General features: G+C 40.2%; 2 protein-coding genes and 1 long non-coding RNA gene across 4 annotated transcripts; 2 read left to right on the forward strand and 1 right to left on the reverse strand.

Annotated features, from left to right (window-relative positions):
• Positions 1 to 2,351: 2,351 nt before the first annotated feature.
• LOC112567165 lies at positions 2,352 to 6,303 on the reverse strand. The gene is made up of 4 exons (XR_003099765.1): positions 6,048 to 6,303; positions 5,679 to 5,742; positions 3,744 to 3,800; positions 2,352 to 2,720 (listed from the first exon to the last, which is right to left on the reverse strand). It is a non-coding gene; the product is annotated as an uncharacterized LOC112567165 (long non-coding RNA).
• Positions 6,304 to 8,343: 2,040 nt separating this feature from the next.
• On the forward strand, positions 8,344 to 12,654 carry LOC112567346 (perlucin-like). The gene is made up of 6 exons (XM_025244021.1): positions 8,344 to 8,506; positions 9,230 to 9,321; positions 10,001 to 10,091; positions 10,640 to 10,847; positions 11,043 to 11,078; positions 12,526 to 12,654. The coding sequence occupies exons 1-5, from the start codon at positions 8,434 to 8,436 to the stop codon at positions 11,056 to 11,058; spliced, it is 480 nt and encodes a 159-aa protein (XP_025099806.1). The 5' UTR covers positions 8,344 to 8,433; the 3' UTR covers positions 11,059 to 11,078; positions 12,526 to 12,654.
• Positions 12,655 to 15,279: 2,625 nt separating this feature from the next.
• Positions 15,280 to 20,591, forward strand: LOC112567370 (CD209 antigen-like protein A). 2 transcript variants are annotated; one of them, XM_025244068.1, is made up of 6 exons: positions 15,280 to 15,432; positions 16,756 to 16,844; positions 17,110 to 17,200; positions 18,076 to 18,271; positions 19,013 to 19,056; positions 20,479 to 20,591. In XM_025244068.1, exons 1-5 carry the CDS (start codon positions 15,381 to 15,383, stop codon positions 19,017 to 19,019), a joined length of 435 nt encoding a protein of 144 aa, XP_025099853.1. In that variant the 5' UTR covers positions 15,280 to 15,380; the 3' UTR covers positions 19,020 to 19,056; positions 20,479 to 20,591. The 2 variants fall into 2 exon arrangements, with proteins under 2 accessions (XP_025099853.1, XP_025099852.1); XM_025244067.1 differs by having other exon boundaries at positions 20,495 to 20,591.
• Positions 20,592 to 20,706: the final 115 nt, after the last annotated feature.

The following is a 20,706-nucleotide window of genomic DNA, read 5'->3' on the forward strand; positions in this document are numbered from 1 at the left end:
CTATTTCGATTCTAATCCACCTACCTAGCCTACTGAATTCTAGCACCAAACTCCCGGGGCGGGTGAAGAGTTGCCACACATAAGTATGCCCGCGCGATTTTCTATTTTTATGTACCTATAAATCTGTTATTTGACTTGTGTTAAACAATCGTCGATTTGTTTTCATTGGAAGACTAATTGATTATTCATTCATATCTTCTTTTACACAATACTCTGGTATCGTCGGGGACATTGAGACAGTTCTTGCGCAAGTCTTGCATCATTCCTGCTGAGTGGCATGTTTAGCCCTATATTTTATGTTGGTTCTTCCTCAACCCTCATTGTCTTTGTCCTCACTCAAGGGTTTTCCAGAGGATGTTCTTCACTAAAGTCTTGTGGCTGGTTACGTGGCCAGACAATAGACGATTTTCCCGTCGCCAGAAGGGGTTCTCGTTGGCCCATCGTGATTCGCACATCTTCATTAGTCTTGTGATGAATAGAAGAAATTCGGAACTGTTTTCTCAAGGACTGGATCTCGAATGCTTTTATTCGCTTTACAGATCGGTGAAAATGGTAAAAGAGATTATGAATTTCGAGGATGTCTTTAGCATCCGTACTGGCTTCAAAGGTCAGCAGTAAGAAGACCGAAGTGATGAGAATCCACAACAAGCAGGAACTCCCAATCCAACTTCAATGAGAGAACATCCTGGAAACAGACTGCTTCACGTATCTGAGGAACATTGTCAACAGAGATGTTGGAACGGACGATGACATCAAAAAGGCCAGACATGCCTCTTTATTATTATCATCATCGTCATAATTATTGTAAACTTGTATAGCGCCATATTGTGGTCCTATGGCTCATGGCGCTTTGCGGGGGGAAAAAAACCCCAACATAACATACAAAATCGTTAACTACAGAATGACAGACGAGATTAAAGATATTTAGCCACAAGATGCGCCAGCGTGCGCATATCAACAGCCTACGCCCCATCCCGAGCATTCTCCTTCCGCAGTAAGACCCGCATCTTCAACACAATTGTGAAGGCAGTCCTACTGTATGGTTCTGAAACATGGAGAGCGACATAGGCCATCTACGCCATATAAAGGGAATAAGATGGACTGAAAAGATCTCCAACAGCATCCTGTGCAAAAGAACTAACCATAATGCCACTAGTCAAGACATCAAAAAGCGCAAATGGGGCTGAACAGGACACCCTGCAAACCACCTGACACCATTGCCAAGCAGGCACTTGACTGGAACCCTCAGGGAAAGAGGAGAGTTGGGAGACCGAAGCATACTTGGAAAAGAACAGTAGAAAGTGAGACAAAGGATATCGGAACCACATGAACCCAAATGAGGCATGCTGCCCCAAACCGGGTCCGATGGCAAGGTGTTGTTGCGGCACTATGTTCCTCGAGTAGTAACATGGACTAGACTAAACTTCGGCATCCGTACTATGTAGCAAACTGTATGATAGTGCTTCTGTAAGTCATGTTCAATGTGTCAATCGCTGCTGTCTGTTGTGATCCACGTGTTTCATTTGACGGTTTCGGTCAAGAAAAGACCAAATGCTCATATGTTGCGTAGGGAAAGTAAGCTGTATGATGTCACCGAGGGGGATATAGACGCCAAGTATGTAATTAAAGCCAAGTTCAGTTGCTAAATATTCCGTCGTTATGCAACACACCTATATATGTTTTACGAATTTGTGCTCTACTGTGTTATTGGATGCTGTATTATATACTGTCAAAGCGGCGCTAGAATAAAAGCTGGAGTCATAGCCACATAAGGTTCATGGTTCTTTATCATCCTCTGTTGTCTTGCCCGTCCTTCTTAAGCCGGAAATAGTGTAAGTATAACGGTTTTCAATTTTGTCAGCTGTTTGAATTATCTTTTTGTCAGCGCTGCTCGGTCTTTCTTTTAAATCACACCTTAAGATCTGACATCAAGATCAGTTCTAAAACTGTTTTTTTTTTCATCAGAAAGAAATTATCAATCAAAAAGATGAGGAAGAGAAGGAGGAGGAGGAGGGGGAAACTGAGTCTGTTTTAAAGTTACAGATAAAGGCTGCGACCTCTTTCCACCATCCATACTTTTTTGTTACACATTTACTTTGAGACACATTCAAAACAGGCAAAAGACATCAACTGCATATTTCTTCTGAAAACTGACATACACTTTTTAATCCCATGAAATGTTTTTATGTCCACATTGAAGAAGAAATTTTACAATGAGCGAAATATATTCATACAAATTTAAAACAAACGAAAAGAGAAAACAGCACACTTACTCCCATATATACATGACAGTATTGACTTGATGTATATGAATCACATTTTACAATCTGCTGTTAGACTGCAATGGAAATCATTCAGCACTACTCTGCTCCAAAGCCAATGCAGTTACTGAAGCGCCAATATTTGTATGTATAGCCAGAAGTCACAATATGCAAGATGATTCATTATGTCTTATCTGACTAAATTTAAAGTGCATCCTAAGCTATGCACAAATGTAAACCACAAATAATAAATGTTATTTTCTTTTCATTCTACTTTTATAAATTTTCTGGTCAATTTGATTCATATCAAAGAATTAATATCAAATTTAGCCAAAACTGGATTGTTCTGGCAAATTTATTCAATTTCTATTGAACTGGGTATGTGATCAACGGCCCCAAGAGGCCCCAAACTGTTTTCTTATGCTTTAACTGTCATTGCATCCCATGTGACTCGTGTTCCTGCACACAGAGGTAAACAATGATATGTAACCTTGCATTTTTATAGTTACAAACAATCACACAAATATGCTTTGGAACAGACTGCACTGTAAGATTCAATATGATAAAGATTGTGCTAATACTCATAAATAATAATAAATTCAAATAGCACCATATCCTAGCCTTTGGGCAAACTCATAATTGACACACACACACAAGCAGACATGGACGCACAGCATAAAATGCAAATTATATTGTCTACAAAATGCCACATGGGATAAAATGTAGCCAGAAATTATTCGCAGCATACATAATTCAGCTTGAGAAAGACTGTGATTCATCCAGGCTGCAAATGCTATGATCCACATTCCAAACCACAGTTTCAACCATAGCAAGATCTATGAGGTAAAGGCCATTGTTCTGCTTATAGGTCTGACTGCAAAATGCCTTCTTGAAAAATCATACTGAAATCCAGGAAGTCAATGCAAATTCATTGATGTAACAATTTTTAGGACACATTAGTTGTTAATAAGCACACTTATATAGCACCTTTCTCCATCATCAGCCAGACTTAAAGCGCTTTACATGCATAAAGGCACACAAGCACACGGATTTGGGACAGGCATAACTTTTCGTTTATTGGCTGTAAACCTAGGGGGCATAAGATCATATTAAAACAATCACACAATAACAATCTAACAGGTGCAACAAATGGTGACAATATGGCAAAATATATAGATGAGTACATAAGACAAAACAATATATGTATAGAATTTACTTCAACCGTGGTTATGCAATTTGAATCAATTTGCATAAATTTATAAGCATATTTTTGGATGTAATATTCATCAGCCGACGAAATTTAAATTCATTTGGATAATGCACAAAATAAACAGGAAGCAGCACTGTCTGTGACAAAGTTAGCAAAGGGTGAGCACAATAATAAGCATAAGTGAACACAACAAGAGGTCAAGAGCAAAACTAAAATCTGCCAAAAGCCTGTTCACAAGAAAGGACACAGAAAATACTAATTTTCAGTCTTACTTTTGGCCTTTGGCAATTCCTTTAATGCAACTTCCAGAGAATTAGTATTTGTCCAATCTGTAACAGATTAACCACTGCTTGTATAAGAACTGCGAAGGCAACAAACTGATGAAATTCAGTGTTGTAAAGTCTGAAACCTAGTGAAAGTCTGAAACCTAGTGAAATGTAGACTTAATTATTATACCCAAGTTCAAAATAATTTTACAATAACTCTTACACATTGATTGTATGACACAGAAAGAAGAGAATGAGTGGATTTAAATAATAAAAAACATGCCATGATCTGTGAGTTTAAAAGTATAAAAAATATTAAACATCTCAATATTGTATGGCAGGGTTACAGCTACTAATCAAATACTTGAATGTAATACATTTCATGTTTTCACCAGCTTTGGCTATGATTTGGAAATTAACATAGCAGTGATACAGAGAAAGCACTAATCTCAAGCTTTTGGAAAATATAATAGTAAATAAGAACTAATAAAAAAAATAAGAACTAGTATTCCTTACATTAGAAAAGGTACTTCCATTAGGGATTTACAGTCAAATCTCCCTACTATGCCACCTACCGGGACCGAGCAAAAGTGGCATAGTAGCGAGAGTGGTATAGTAGCGAGGGTTCGTAAAAATGGCTTTATTTGTTCAAGTTACCCGTCAGTCCAAAGCTCTCAAGAATCGTCTGCTGGCACTAGCTTTCTCCTCTCATTCTCCCCCTCACCTCTTCATCCTCCACCCCTCCCAACCATATCCGAGCACCTGCATCCTGTCGCTAGTCGACCCCCTCCCGCTCTCCCTCTGTCACGTGACTGTCACCCGGCCAGCGACCACCACCCCTATCGCCAGCCTCCACCCTCCCTGTGTGCGTGCTATGCGTGCGTGCTATCCACCTAACTGCGATGTCCCACACTACCATAGAGTATAATAATCGAGCACTGCGCGGAATTTCACAACTTGTGCCTTTTAACAGTCACAAAAAAGTGGCATAGTAGCGAGAGTCTGGGGTGGCATAGTAAATTTTTTTTTACATTGAATTTATAGTGGGGACCGAGCAAAAGTGGCATAATACCGAGAGTGGCATAGTAGCGGGGTGGCATAGTAGGGAGATTTGACTGTATATAACTAATCAATGGCACTGACTAAAGAAAATCTATTACCCGAATAGTGAGCACAAATATTTTCCATCATCGTGGACTGCTCATTACTTGTTGGTACCATGAAAATACATCGATTCATAAGGATATCTAAAAATTAATCTCAAGGCCTACACATTACAATGGGTATGTGTTTTAGTATCCCCAAAAGCGCTTTTATAGGACGTCATTAGCTCTGCCCTAAGGACCATCCTTCTAGCTACATCTTGCTTTTACCCTTTGAGGTGCCCAGCATTGGTAGCCCTAAACAGCACAATTCCATAGGTCACTAGACACAGGTAAGCTACATAAAATGGTGTCAACCATAGGGGTAGAATAAACATATAAACTACTGACCATTGCTCTAATACTGTACTTTCATATTGTAATACTTCTTGCATTTGGATCAACATTTTTGCTCAATTGACACCAACCATAAAGCATACTATTTGGCTGATTCTGCTTATCTGTCATCATCATACAATACATTCAGGCATCACCTGACTCGGGAATAATCTAAGATTATTGTATCAATCCCTGAAGATTCTCATAACACTTTACTAACAAGTTATTATCTTTCTCATTCTTTCATGCCTACTTTAGCAGCTTGTACTTCTTTTTCTTTAATCAGTGGTAATGCATCCTTTCTATGAACTATATACATCTTAATATAGAATTATGTCATTAATACGCCAAAAACTTTAAAGAGTAGGATGTAAGATAAGTAGAATAGAAAAGTGCTTCAACGCATGCAATTAATGTAGTATAATAGCTGCTGTACATGCTTGAGATAAAATAAACCTACCCTTCAGCCTTTTGCTGCAGAACACATTAAAAGCCGTGGTTCTTTTGAAAACTGGTTCCATTGTCTACACAAAAAAGAAATATTTGTCTGAAATGTATAGCTATGTATATCTCAATGTTACAAGGTATTGTCATTTTTGTTTTATTGGAATGAGTTAAACCTGATATGATGATAGCTCTTAATCATACCTCATCAGTCTAACACTTTAGAACACAGGTTTTTGCTTGGCACATTACTATTACTATTACACATTACTATATATTTGTAGTGAATTTAGCATGACAATCACATTCACTACAGTTATAATGTATAGCAGTCCTGTCAAAAGGTCTCGCAAGAATTGAATAAAACTAACTTTCTAATACATACTGCTATCTCGAAGAATATCCTGGAAGGTGTCACGTTCCTCCTGTGTCTGGGTGCTTACACGTCCATTTTGCCCCTGTCGAAGAGTTCTCTTTACCGCATCCAACTTCTCACATCCACCGCGAAAAATCGTTCCTTACGTTTACGAACCTGCCCGAGTTTACGCACAAGGAGGGTATATCCAGCTGGATACCACTTTCTTGGCCGTGGCATGCTTCATTAAGTGCACACGTCTTCACAAAATTAAAAAAACAAAAAGAAAAAAAGCACCGAGACTAATGGAGGAGCTCACAATAGGGAGACACGAATTAGTGGGGTTCTCGTTTTCATTAGCTTTGACATTAATTCTTCTTGGTGATATTATAAATGTTTTATCTATTTGTATCATTTTATTTCTTAATTTTACTTTTCGAAATAATCAGTTTTTGGTTTTGCTTATTTTTCTTTTGTTATAAGGAGAGAACATCGAAATGACTCCTCCCTTCAATAAAATGACTAGTTAAAAAAAATACTTGCTAACTTTGTACCAGGAAAAAAAATCACGCCTTAAAAGACTAAGGATAAAAATATAGTATTATAGTGCATACAATATATAATTTTCCCCCTTTTCCTTCTGCTTTTGTGATCCGTCTCTATACTTTAAAGAAAGCATTCTGGACTTGTTTTGGAACTCTTTGGAAAAGGAAAACAAATGACACTGACTGACGTCCCCCCACCCCTACTCCTCATCAAAATGATAACAACACAGACTTTCACATATTAAAAAAGTCCACAAAGCTCTTTAGACAATTTTTTTTCTCTTTATTGTAAATATAACCACTTTTCCCAGTGCTATAGCATGTGTTGTTGACCCTTCGTTAAACCATGCAAACACGTATAGGAATTCTGTCAATTTCGTGTTTGCCGATGTGTTTAATCCTTTTGCTGATTAATTCTGCTTTTGTAAAACGTCTGATGCATTTTTAAAAAGAATTAAAAATCGTATCTTTTGTCGTTCGGTCCTTGAATACCAACACATTTCAGCAAGAGCAACAAAGAAGCCGTTTGTTCCGATTAGTTGATGACGTCAGACCATGATGTCGTGGCTCACTTCTGAAAGCTTTCAGACAAGGGTCTGTGACAGGTACTGGGTAACTGCCGAGAGCTGGAGGATGAGTATAGCACTGAGCGCGGGAACGGCTGGGTGTATTAGGTGCATCATCATCATCATCATCATCATCATCATCATCATCATCATCATCATCATCATCATCATCATCATCAACAGCAGCAGCAGCAGCAGCAGCAGCAGCAGCAGCAGCAGCAATCCCTTCACTGTCACTAGCCGTACCAGGAAGAGACTCATCACACCGTAGGACACACCTGACGATACCTTTATGGTGGACCTACCTCTGGTGGCATCTGTCGCATACCGCATGAGACAACAGCGGCGACTACCGACCATCCAGGCCGACCGTGTGTCTAATGGAGCAACTCTCTCAGAATGCGAAGTTTCCAGTGTTTCACGTCTTTCTGGCATGTTTGTTTGTTTGTTTGTTTGTTTGTTTGTTTGTTTGTTTGTTTGTTTGTTTGTTTGTTTGTTTCTCTGTTTGTTTGTTTGTTTCTTATCATCGTTCTTCTTCTACATATCCTTGGGAGAAGTTTTTTGTGGGGGGAAAGGGGTTTTGTGTCTGAGGACCTGGCCAAACGATGCTAATTTTTGTTGTTTCTAACGATGGCGAGTAGTGTTTTGCGGGAACACACAAGGTGGACACAAGGTGGACACTGGGACCTCGGTGAGAGCTCCAGAGCACACTCCTTGAGCGCTTAGCTTGGACTTGCTGCATCCATCTCTCTGTGTCGGCGAGCAGTGTCCCCTCTGATCATCTAGCACGACTAGGATGACAAAGGACTGTAAGCTTGCATCAGGTGTTTCTGTTCCATGTTGTATTCAGTCTGGCCATCGCTGCTGTCGTCGCTGCTGTCGTAGCTGTGATTCTGGGACAAGTGTCCATGGTACAGAGGTCATCTCTAGAGATCGCAGTGCATGAAGTTTTTAACATTTTCCAGGTGCCAATGTACAAGTTCAGGTAACGGAAGTGGGGAAATGTGCTACTGTCTACTTTATTACACAAAACAATATTTCTTATTAAATGACAGGAAATTTTTCTTCTTTAAATGCATTAGTGTGCAAGTTGAGGGATATACTCAACACAAACATTTCAAAATACAAAATGCGCCTTGCTTACACGTTGTTTATCTCAGTCTGACATCACCTTGATGACGACACAGCATCACAACTGTCTTCTCCTCGTCACACACTTATCTGACTCAACGACATCCCAGTAGTCGAGTGTTCATAGCAAGGCACCGCCACGTGCACAACCCTGTACATCGTCAATCGTCAAGTATGAAGCTGGAGTTAAGGCTACAATCTTGGGGTCTAGCTGTCCTCTTAGTACTGGTGCTGAGGCTTCCACCAGGTAAGACCACAGACAGACGACTAGAAATAGAGAAACAGTCGTTAGATACCGCCTGTTCCAACACATAAACTGCAACTATTCAGCCTCTCACCTAAGGTTCATTTTGTTAAACTAGTCACATAATGAAACATTTAATATTTGTGAAGATTATCCTTCGACTTTAGTGACTTAGTAACTCACAGCAACGGAGATGTTGATGGGATATGCATTAAACCACATAAAGGTGAACTACTAGAGAGAAAACTAAGATGTGATGACGGGACATCAGTAGGTCCTGCTGTGGCTTTGTTCATGTCCGACATCAGACAGGATTTAATAATACGATGTACGACAAAATATGATTTTTTCTCGTCAACTGAATCAAGAACTACTTTGATGTCGTTGTTCTTAATTTCGCATTATTTATTTATTGCATATTTAACAAACTGGTTTGACACTGTTTGCATGAAATTTGTTTTTCATCACAAAAGCTGTATAAAGTACTTTCCAAAATTCGTAAATTTATTTCCAGAAGAAATTTCTTTTTTGGTATTTTACCGAGGTACAGATTAAAAGGTAATAAATTAATGTTTTAGTAGTTGATATATTTGTTTGCTTATAATTTGGTATTCTCATTATCTAGATTCTAGAGAATTTTTTAGAAGTGTAAATTTTCTAGCATTTACTATATTTATATCAAATGTGAGAAGTTCAAACAGACTTTGTATGTACTTTTGCTGCTAGAGGTGGACGCAGTCTGCGAGGTGGGGTGGACAGAGTTCGACCACAACTGCTACAACTACGTGTCGACTAAAGCAACCTTCCCCGAGGCTATGGTGATGCACATGCTTCATGTTGTGACTGATTGTGTTGAGCAACAGGAGCGAGAAAGATACAAACTTTATTGAAACAACCTGTAATTAATCGTCAAAAGAACGGAAGATAAAACTAGAATTCATTACTTTCTTGCTGAACCAATATTGTAGCTGCTCTCATTCAGTATGAACTAATAGTCTCGTTATAATAAATATCTTAATTTATGTCTCGAGCTGTCGACTTTCTCACAATATAACAAAAATTGCCCATTGCTACCTCCACTACCACTACGGTTACACAATCGTTGAAGAGAATAATATTTCTTTTTCGATAAGAGATGCAGTCATCTGACATTTTGAGATAATAGATGTTCATGTCACAGGTGAACAAATCTTGGTACAAAGATGTTTGCGGACTGTGTAGCACACAGGACTGTCCTGTCGGTCTCTGTAACAGACTCACATTGCCAGGTTCGGGCTTGGGTATTCGGGGTGTGGGGTGCGGGGACAGAAGCTCGGGTACGATAGGTGTCAAGCCTCCTGTACACTTTGATGAAACCTGTACTCTTCACATCTTTATAGTGACTTCGGAGAAACACTGTTGTCTTACAGGCATGACTTTTCAGACAATAAATCATAATGTTTAAAGTGTTGAAACCTGTTTATTTGAATAGAGTATGACAACATATTATTGGTGCAGGGTCTCTGCATTCGAGAAGGATATGATCTTCTTGAAATCAACTCTGCTTCGGAAGCTTCGTTCATTCAGAAATTTGTTAAGGCCAACAACAGTAAGCAAAATAATGTCTCAGCAGTAAATGAATAAGTACAAGAAAGAGTCTTAAAGCTGTTAGAAAACTCATAACTCGTCTTTATGCCTTTTCACTATTCAGTCCATCCTTTAAGTCTAGTACTGCGTTGTGTGAGAAGCTTCGTGATGTGTTGTGAGTTTACTGACATCTTGTGCTGTCTTCACGACAGTCCTCAGTAGTTAGTCTGACATCCCAGGCCTTCCCTCCTCTGTGGCCCGGTGTCACTCGAGCTGATGAACCCCATGTCTGGATACAAACTCAACTTCTTTGTAACTGGAAGCTGCTGCAGGTTTTCTTTTCTTTGTTTTTCCTTTGAGCACTCTTTTGATACAGAGATATAGAAGATCCTTCGTGACTGAGACCTGCTATAGGTGTTGTTACAAGTCCTTCTAAACCAATTTATTTACACCAGCTGAGAACATTCTAAAGTAGCTAAACTAAAATATTGTTTAGGGAAAATTTAACGACAGTTATCAAAAGCATTTTTGCAATAAGCATAAACTGATAATAAAGAAAATGTTTCACAGGTACCAGTGCGTGGATCGGAGTGAATGACCTGGTTGTAGAGGGTCAGTGGGTATCCAGCTCTGAACTCACACCACTGAAATACAATAATTGGGGACCTAATCAGCCTGATAATTATGAAAATGAGGAGGACTGTGCAGAATTTTATCCAAACCTAGATTGGAACGACTACAGTTGTCGAAAAAGAAATGACTTTATCTGTGAAGGACAGTAAGTATTTTAATTAAAACGTTTAAGCTTGGTTACTTTACCAAACCTAACTTTTAATTATAAAATGTTACTAAGACTCTTCACTCAGCTGTCCATGCATGATAGTTTCTAATGAACACTATCTTCATTAGCATCGGTAATGTAAACATAAAATGGTTCTAAATCAAACTCAGATGTACTTGTCTTCTTTTACAGCGAACTGGAGTACTAGAGTTGAAGTGAAGAATTAATGTAAGTTTCTTTGTACACAGGAAACTGTGCCTGTCTTTGTCCAGAATGAATCAGTCTCACACCTTCTTCATTAAAAGCTGCTCTGCATTCTTCCTACAAGAAACTCATTTGCCGTAGACTGCACAGGTCTTCTGTAACGACTAACTGAGCAACGACTTTCACACGACAATCATAGAGAACTGACACACTGTCTATAGGGTGACGACACACACCTGTCTATAGTGTGGCGACACACACCTGTCTATAGGGTGACGACACACACCTGTCTATAGGGTGAGGACACACACCTGTCTATAGGAAGGCGACACACACCTGTCTACACGGTGACGACACACCTGTCTATAGGGTGACGACACACACCTGTCTATAGGGTGACGACACACACCTGTCTACAGGGTGGAGACATGCACCTGTCTATAGGGTGACGACACACACCTGTCTATAGGAGGGTGACACACACCTGTCTATAGGAGGGCGACACACCTGTCTATAGGGTGGCGACACCTGTCTACAGGGTGACGACACACACCTGTCTATAGGGTGACGACACACACCTGTCTATAGGGTGACGACACACACCTGTCTACAGGGTGGAGACATGCACCTGTCTATAGGGTGACGACACACACCTAGCTATAGGGTGGCGACACACACCTGTCTATAGGGTGGCGACACACCTGTCTATAGGGTGACGACACACACCTGTCTACAGGGTGGAGACATGTACCAGTCTATAGGGTGACGACACACACCTGTCTATTTGGTGGCGACACACCTTTCTATAGGGTGACGACACACCTGTCTATAGGGTGACGACACACCTGTCTATAGGGTGACGACACACCTGTCTCTAGGGTGAAGACACACACCTGTCTCTAGGGTGACGACACACACCTGTCTATAGGATGACGACACACACCTGTCTATAGGATGACGACACACACCTGTCTATAGGGTAACGACACACACCTGTCTATAGGGTGACGACACACACCTGTCTATAGGATGACGACACACCTGTCTATAGGGTAACGACACACACCTGTCTATAGGGTGGCGACATAGAGCTGACAGATTATCAGTTATCACCACAATAAATAAAAGATCCCATCAGCCACTCCCTTTCTCTCTCTTGACTATTGCTGAAGTCTATCAAAGTGTCAGACCATTTTACCAATTACAGCAAATTTGATTAAACGTTTGAACAAACAGGTTCTCATTTGAGTTTTACTTTCTGTTTAACGATGTTCACTTCAGACGTTGGCATGGAATGCTCCTGTCAATTCATCTACAAACATCAAACTTTTACAAATATTACGACAATGAACATGTAGCATGTTATCATACTAAAAACCACGAACCAAAATTAAATTAAAATAATAAAAGTAGCAAACAGTTCGACAAACCAAACATCGTTTATGTAATTGCACTTTTCTCTTTTCTACAGACACGTTTGACAGGAGATATGGAAACACTGACTGCAAATAGTCTTCTGAAACAGATTGGTAGAAGTGAGTCATTCATTACCTGTTAGAATCTGACACTTGATGTGAAAAATAAAAGTTTGAAAACATTATCAAAGGACTGTTTATTTACGATCTTCACAAGGGTGTGAACAGGGTGTCTGTAAGATGACAGGCCACAGCACCAGCTGCACCCCACTGGCCCTGACATTCAGTATTACACACTAACCACAGGTACATGTGACGAATGGTCATCAGTGATGACGACCTGGGGGACCTTTCCACCACTGCCTGTCCTCCACACTCGAGATCACAGTAGTGGTCAGGTATACAAGCACGTGCATGAAAACTAAAGGAGAAGAAGGAGAAGAAGGAGAAACCCGTTCATTATTGAGCTTTCCAGCGAAGTTTAATACCAGACTTGTATAATAGTCTTTTCTCAAACTTCTTCCTTCAAATGATCCACAAGAATTCGATAGACAATGACAATGACAACGACAACGACAACGACAATGACAATGACAATGACAATGACAATGACAATGACAATGACAATGACAATGACAATGACAATGACAATGACAATGACAATGACAATGACAACGACAATGACAATTCTTTATTTACGAGGGGTAAAATAAGCAACAGAGCGCTTTTTTCCATTTAGCCCTCGCCCTTTACAGGAAAGGAAATTAACTACATAAATGAAGTAATAAATCATTATATAAGAAAAATTGTAGTAAACGTAAAGAATGGTGGATATGTACAAGGTGACGGTTAACAAAATATATGCATATATTTGCAAGGGAGCTGTTGCAATCCTAAAAACAAAACACTCCCTTTATCCTCGGACTGTCTGGCTCGTGAATTATGTGAAACTGAGTCTTTTCTGCTTAAAGCAACATTGTATTCGTTTAAAACTCTTCTGTGGCCGTAATGCTTCCTTTTACCAGTCCTAGTCTCTGTTGCTAATTCATTCTCACTGTTTCACATTTACTCTGTCATAAAATAATCTTCACAGGCTTGAATAGTTCTCCCGATATATTTTCTCATCTGAAAGTAAAGAGATTTTATGTTAATCAGCTTGTCCCTGTCGTCTGCAACATTACAGTGACACAAAAAAGTGAAACAGCGAAAAATATTAATTTAAGAAAGAAATGTAATTATAGTGAACTTCAGACAGCACCTCCCCCAAGAAACCTCCCAGGTAGTCTGTCGGTCTCAAGACGGGATGAAGGAGGAGAGTTGGGTGTGGTGGCAGTAACCCCATCCTGTAAAACAACCCCTGCTACAGAAACTACAACTACAACACTACCTCGCCAGATGTAGATGTGGTCCCATGCTCCACTGGGGGCTGAAAGGAATACTAAGAAGAAGAACCTCCGACAAAGAGCCGATTACTCTCTCCATGCCCGGAAGAGGGGCTTGCTATTCCCTCCCTTTGTCCGGCCTGCTGGCAACAAAATCGAATTGTTTCCGCTACGTACACTGCAGCCTCACAATCTGAGGGCAAAGGTCAGCGGAAGTCCCCGGTTCTCAACCTCTGACCGATCTCCAGTGGAGATGGCAGCGAGACATTCTGGCCCCTGTCCCTCCCGACAGCCTAGCGCCACCAGAGGGCGACCGCTGTGCGATGACGTCACCCACCCCACGGCTACCCCTTCTCGTCCGCCGCTCGACAGGTGTAGCAGGCACCAAGGTGATAGACCTCCTCGTACTTGTGATAAGAATATCAGAAAATGATTGAAGGAACAAAGTGATTAATCTCTGTTCCAAGCGAGCATTGCGACACATACAACTACAAGAACTTGCTCAAGATAAAAGCTGTTTTGTTATTGTCACTGTCTTAAAAATAATTCTAAATCTTCAGCCGTCAAGGTAGGGGATCCAACATTAAAATAACAGTTTTCTTCCTGACTGCCTCTCCTCTGAAAGCCCCTCAAGATTTAGTGCAGAAATGTATCACAGGTAAAACAAAAACAAACTAAAATAAAACCTGAACAAAAACACATTCGTTTCTTAAAATCTACCAATCCTTTATGCTTTCAAATGTACATTAGTACAATTTTTATATTCCCTTCTAACAGTTTACATACAGCTAAATCATTACTCTTGCTTGTAAGTTCGAGTCTTTTTGAGTTTCACTATAGCAACTATTTGATGATTCTGTTCCTTCAAAGACAAAAAGCAGTTATAAGACCCACACATCTACACTTTCGTCCACATTATCCCATTTCCTATTTAAGTTATTAAAAGAATAACAGATGTTGACACTGATACATAGTCTTTGAGGAAATAACAGGTTTGTGACATTAATACATAGCTTGAACGAAACTGAGCAGCAGGATGCTGCAGACAGTCAGACCAACTCACTGTGGTGGTAAACTAGAGGTAAGACAGGAAAGACCAGAACCTGGAAGTTTCCTGTAAGAAAGAACTGCTTTCTTGCCAGATGATTGGATGGTGATCGGACTGATCCCCCCAACACTGTAATCACCACATCACCACCCGCTCCACGCCTGCTCAACTGAACGATCCCGTGGTTTGGAGGTGTAGCTCAGCACGGTACCCCGGGTGCATCACCAGTGGGCTGTCAGTCACGTGATGTCACCAAAACATTTACATAAGCCCAGGCACACTAACTGCACAGTAGCTCCACCTATCTTATGTTTCATTCGTGATTTGAACTTTGTTGTCCACGTCAGTGATTGCGTGAACGATTGCTGCAGATAAAGTCACGTGAGCGTCACACGTAGTCGTTGTTATCGTCGTCATCAGACGCAGCAGACATCTTTCTGCACCCAACAGTCGAGACGCCGCTGTAGTACAACTACTCGCAATGAAGTCCTCTACACTCGTTGTCATCATCATCGCTGGCATGGTGCTGACAGGTGAGACTGGCGGTGTGGATGTCTTCAGTTCAACTATTCTTGACTAACAAACTTCTTGTTGTTGTTGCTGCTCTTGGCTTTCGGAGAAAGAAGTCAACTGCCTGAAGGCGATTCCTTGTGGTGTGGGGGTTGGTTGGGAATCGAGGGGAGTATGGAGGATCAAGGATGAGAGGGACTAGGGGAGGTGAGGAAGAAGGTTCGCCGTTGTTTACTGTTGCCGATGTTGTTTACTATTGCTGGTGTTGTTTACTGCTGCTGCCCTCTTTTCGTGTTGTGACTGGTAGTTCTAGGTTGCCAACAGGCCTGCCACGTGTGAAGTGATGGTGAGCTGCACTGACTGTCCCCTCCCTTGTGCTGCCTCCTTGCAGACCTCTTTAGGTTTAGTGAATATATTAGTTTCTATGGTTGAATGACCTTCCGTTTGTTGTAGTTCCTTTTACTGTTTTTTTTCCTTCCTTAATGCCTGTGTGACCTCCTCTCGCTAATTGTATACTACTCTGATGATCTTATGTTTATGTTTGCTACCCGTTTCCCTCTGCGGGCTGACGCCGACCTCCTCACCAAGTGAGACAACATCCAGAGTCATTCAGCTAGTGGCCCCCTTGATCATCAACATGTAGTCGTAGTCGTTGTTTTAATTAAGTAAAGTCTTCTAGTGATGTTCATTGCAGGAGGTGTACTTGTAGAGAAAATGTAGTGACCACTAGCTGGGGGCAGCTCTAGACCACTGAGCTATCGGGGGATAGGACAATGTACCCTACTTACCATCCTTATCATCCTCATACTTACCATCCTCGTAAGATGTGCATCGATTCCATCCCTCTTCACTTAACACTGGCTTTTGACAACCTGTAAAGCTCTCTTAACTATCTGGAATGTGAGAAGATGTCATGTAGACATACTGGAGGCACCACGTCAGCTGTAGTGTGTATTAACAACGTCTTCTACCACGTGACGTCAGCGTTGGTGGCAGTCGTTGATTGATAACCGGATGAACTACTCTCCATAATGTGTCCTCAGTGTCAAGAAGCTGCTTTGTATCCCATCAAACGACACCGGAGCTCATTTCACATACCTTAGCATCCTTCATCAGGAAGCTTACTGACAAAGACAGAAGAGTTAAGTGGTGATGGTCGTCTCTGTTCTTGTTTTCTCTGTCATGCCTGCTGCGTGTACACTCGTTATAAGCGAGTTCTGCCACAAGAATAAATGTCACGGGTTAATAATTGTGCCGCTAGTATTTATACATATTGACTAGAATTTGTGATTAAATGGAATGTTTTGGGGCGTTTGAAGTGATCCCTGGACCTGTCTCCTCCACAGTGGCTGCCGATTGCAAGCGTGGCTGGGAGAGCTTCCAGGGCAGCTGCTACATCTTCATTACAGAGGACCTCTCTTACTATGATGCTTTGGTGATGTTCACATTGCCAATCATACAATCATACAATCATACAATCACACACCATAATGTTTATATCTTCCACTGTCATACCAGCTTGTAAGTTATTGCAGATTAATATTTTTGTGGATGGCAGTTTATAATGTGTCTGCTGTTGTGCCTCAATTCATAGCTTTGTGTTCTAATTAACACCACTGGGTATACTCTACACTTTCCTCCAATACCACTTTTCAATATTTCAATATTTTTATATCAAATTGTCGCCATACCCTTTGTAGACAATCTGCAATGCGGAGGGATATGACCTTCTTGAAGTCACATCTGAGGCAGAAAACACGCACATGAAGAACTTGGTTACAGCACGTAAGGGTAAGAAAATAACTTTATATTGAAATTTTATTTCGTAGAACATTATTTTATAATTTTCTTTTAAATAGACAGAAATTAAGTTCTGAAATAAGCCTTTTGATTCTAAAGTAGCACTTTCTGCTGTGTTTAAAATGACAATACTTTCTCATTTTCTCATAAAGCCAACACACACATATCACACACTCACAACATACAGGTGCAGGAACACACACACACACACACATACACACTTATATCATACACGTACAAACGATATTTAAGGCCTCTACTTTCTAGTGTATAACTAACCTCTCTACAGTAATTTATCTACTTCATCTCGTACGGTGAATTTGCCAGTGATAATACATTTCTTCCACGCCCAATTTCATCCTTTTCCTTCTATCCTTTATTAGCCTGTATATCAGACATTAAAACCTGAGTGATTGAGTACAAGGTACAGTAAAACACCGACATAATTATGCTTATTATCGCCACAGGTCTGCTCATTCTAAGCAATCTTTTAAACAGCTTAAAATATCTTTATTGTTAGCTGAATATTTTTTCAATTAAATAATAAAATATAGTGGCATTGTTTATCTCATAAATTTGAAAAATATAAATTTTTTACAAACTTATTAGAAAGATATGAGACTCCATGTAGTCCCTCGACAGCATCTTGTGATGTCCACCCGGGATGCTCTTTACCCGAGTGTCGACCAGTCTCCGCGTACACCGTTCTCAGAGCAAAGCCAGTTATTTGTCCCTTAGACTCCATACCCACAGACATTCTCCTTGAAATAGTAGAATGGATGAAATAAAACTTGTCACTTTAATCCTTCACAGCTGTAAGATCAAGACAAAGAAGTCGTCATTGCCCTCCCACCGATGTGTTACAGTTGCCGCAGTGTGGCTAGGAATGAACAACCTTTTCAACCAGGGTCAGTGGGTGTATTCCAGCAATGGGTCGCCCCTCACCTACACCAAGCTGACCAAACCCAAGACGCAACAGGAGCGCTGCATGCAGCTTGCCGCAGACGGCACCTGGAGCAACGAATTCTGTGGAAAGGCCAACTTCTTCATCTGCGAAGTGCAGTAAGTAACTGACGAACGTTGACATGGCGGCGGTGACGTAGTACGAGGGCTTCACGGTGACAGTGAAGAGGTCAGGTAACGGTGAAGAGGTCAGGTGACGGTGAAGAGGTCAGGTGACAGTGAAGAGGTCAGGTAACGGTGAAGAGGTCAGGTGACAGTGAAGAGGTCAGGTGACGGTGAAGAGGTCAGGTGACGGTGAAGAGGTCAGGGGACCACGTCTGGTTGTGCTTCGTGGCTTTATTTATGTCTTGTCAAAACTGACATTCTTCCAACTTGACTCACCTGCTCACCTGTGGAGCCTGAGTAGTGGAAGTCTCCATTGTAATGCCTTAAACGTTCTGTTCACCTTTTATAATTTTGATAAAATGTTAACTTACAAAAATAGAATTTATGACTTAGATGGTAAGACATTGTCACTGTTTATGAAGTCAAACACTAATGATTGCATGATAATTATTTCGTATAAGGTAGTACACCTACCATAGCTTGGGCCATACGATTGTAAGACATTGTGTTTATGTTTACGGTGTGAGGTTGTGATTATCATTGTGTGTGATCCAGTATTGTAAGACAGTCGCTGCTAATGTCATAAAATTGTCCTACAGTATTGTTCATATAATGCTTATAATGCAACAATGTGAGAAAATCTTTGTTTATGGTGTAAGCCTACAGAAAATGAATATTTATGAAGACTACAAACATGAAGTCAACTAAAAGATGTTTTGTTCTCTCCTACAATAGGGAATAGGGCCACCATGGAGTGATCTGAGTGGTCTACAGGCACAGTGTGTATATTTTAATATATCTGCTACTTTCTTCTTTAGGTTTTATCTACACTAAAAGTATTTTTTTCTAGCTCAACAGCTTTTACCACGAACCTTGTTAACTGTACAAATTTTATCCAGGCTACATACAGGTTTTTTTAATCCACGATATGAAAGACGGAAACAAAATAGTATAATACAGAGTGGCATTGGACTAGCGCATAGATACGAATATACATTAGCATATTCTTCATATGATATTTCCAATACACCAACTAGCTTCAGTGCCATTTAGCTAAAATACCGCACACACGGGGATGGATGCTGGTCTAGTCTTCAGAAGGACTGAATCTTCTGAGTTCCTGTGTTGTCTGCACTATAGTCTTTGTGAGTGATGTGCCGATATCATTCTCCAGTCTAATGAGGCCCCCCCCCCCAGGTCCCAACTACTTGTAATATCTAATTGCAGATGTGATGTAAGTAATAATAAACACAGTCCCAAGTAGTCGCCCGTTGGTTCACTCGCGATGTGATGACCGCAGTGAACCAAGTGTCCACAAGTCTCCCAACTTCTCCCACATTTGCTTACAATATTTTTCTTTCGAGTTCTTGGTCTCTCTGGAAATTTGAATCTCCACATCTATCCATAGGGTAGAACCTGACTCGTAGTTTGAATTCACTATCCATGTTCTTATGCCGCGGTTGTTGAGTTGTGAAGGGGAAAATATTGTTCTTCTTCTAAGGCTAAAAAGATTTCCTGCCTGGAGTAAAATAAAGGATTAAAATACGAACTTAATCGCAGGTCAAAAGATAAAAATAGGTAAAGACAGAATATGTTTGTTAAATAGCAGACAAAATAATTTATGGATAAATCTTAGTTAGATGGTAGGAAACCTGTAAAACTAAGTTTTTCTGTAGAATCCGAAAAGAACATCTCAGCAGTTGGCCACAGACCTTCCGGAGTAAGTGGACCTAAGAAGACAAAGTCTCCCTGGATGAAGCTTTAACTCGCCTTCCTGATGAACATTTAAAATGGAAGTTCCATTAGCAACTAATTTACTGTTCTTAACAGTTCAAATATTCAATTCTTTGACCCAAACTAATATTTGTTGGGTGGTAACTTCACAAGTAGAAGTAGCTTTCCAGGACAATGAGCTGGCAATAATGATATATTTACATTGATGTATGATAATGTAGGTGTGTCTGGGATGGTCATGGTGTAAGAATGCATGATTTGTGCTTTAATTTTTCTATGAAGACTTTTTTCCATAGTCATTTTGTAAGTAGCAGCTTTTTGTTTACTTGTTACTAATGTTTATTTTTTATCTGAGATGATTTTCCAAGTATAATTGACCCCTGGGGTGAATAATCATTGTCATGGTATACTTTAGTTTATTTCTCTCAATTTGGCAAAACTTTTGTTTGAAATCTTATTCACAACAGTTGTGTGTCGTTTCAGATTGGATCTTCCACGAAAATGTACACAGAAAACAGTATTAATTAGAAATACACGCGTTGTTGATGTGAATGTTTTGAAATAAATGTTTTAAAATAAACTTCTTTGCGAAATTTCTTTTAGTGAATCTTTTAACTGTCACTGGAAATGCGCCTCATCCTTAAACATCACTCGTAACAACAGTTCTCATAATGTTTGTCCTTTTTCACACCTTC

This window comes from Pomacea canaliculata, linkage group LG6 (genome assembly GCF_003073045.1).
Source record: "Pomacea canaliculata isolate SZHN2017 linkage group LG6, ASM307304v1, whole genome shotgun sequence".
Taxonomy (NCBI): Eukaryota; Metazoa; Mollusca; class Gastropoda; order Architaenioglossa; family Ampullariidae; genus Pomacea; species Pomacea canaliculata.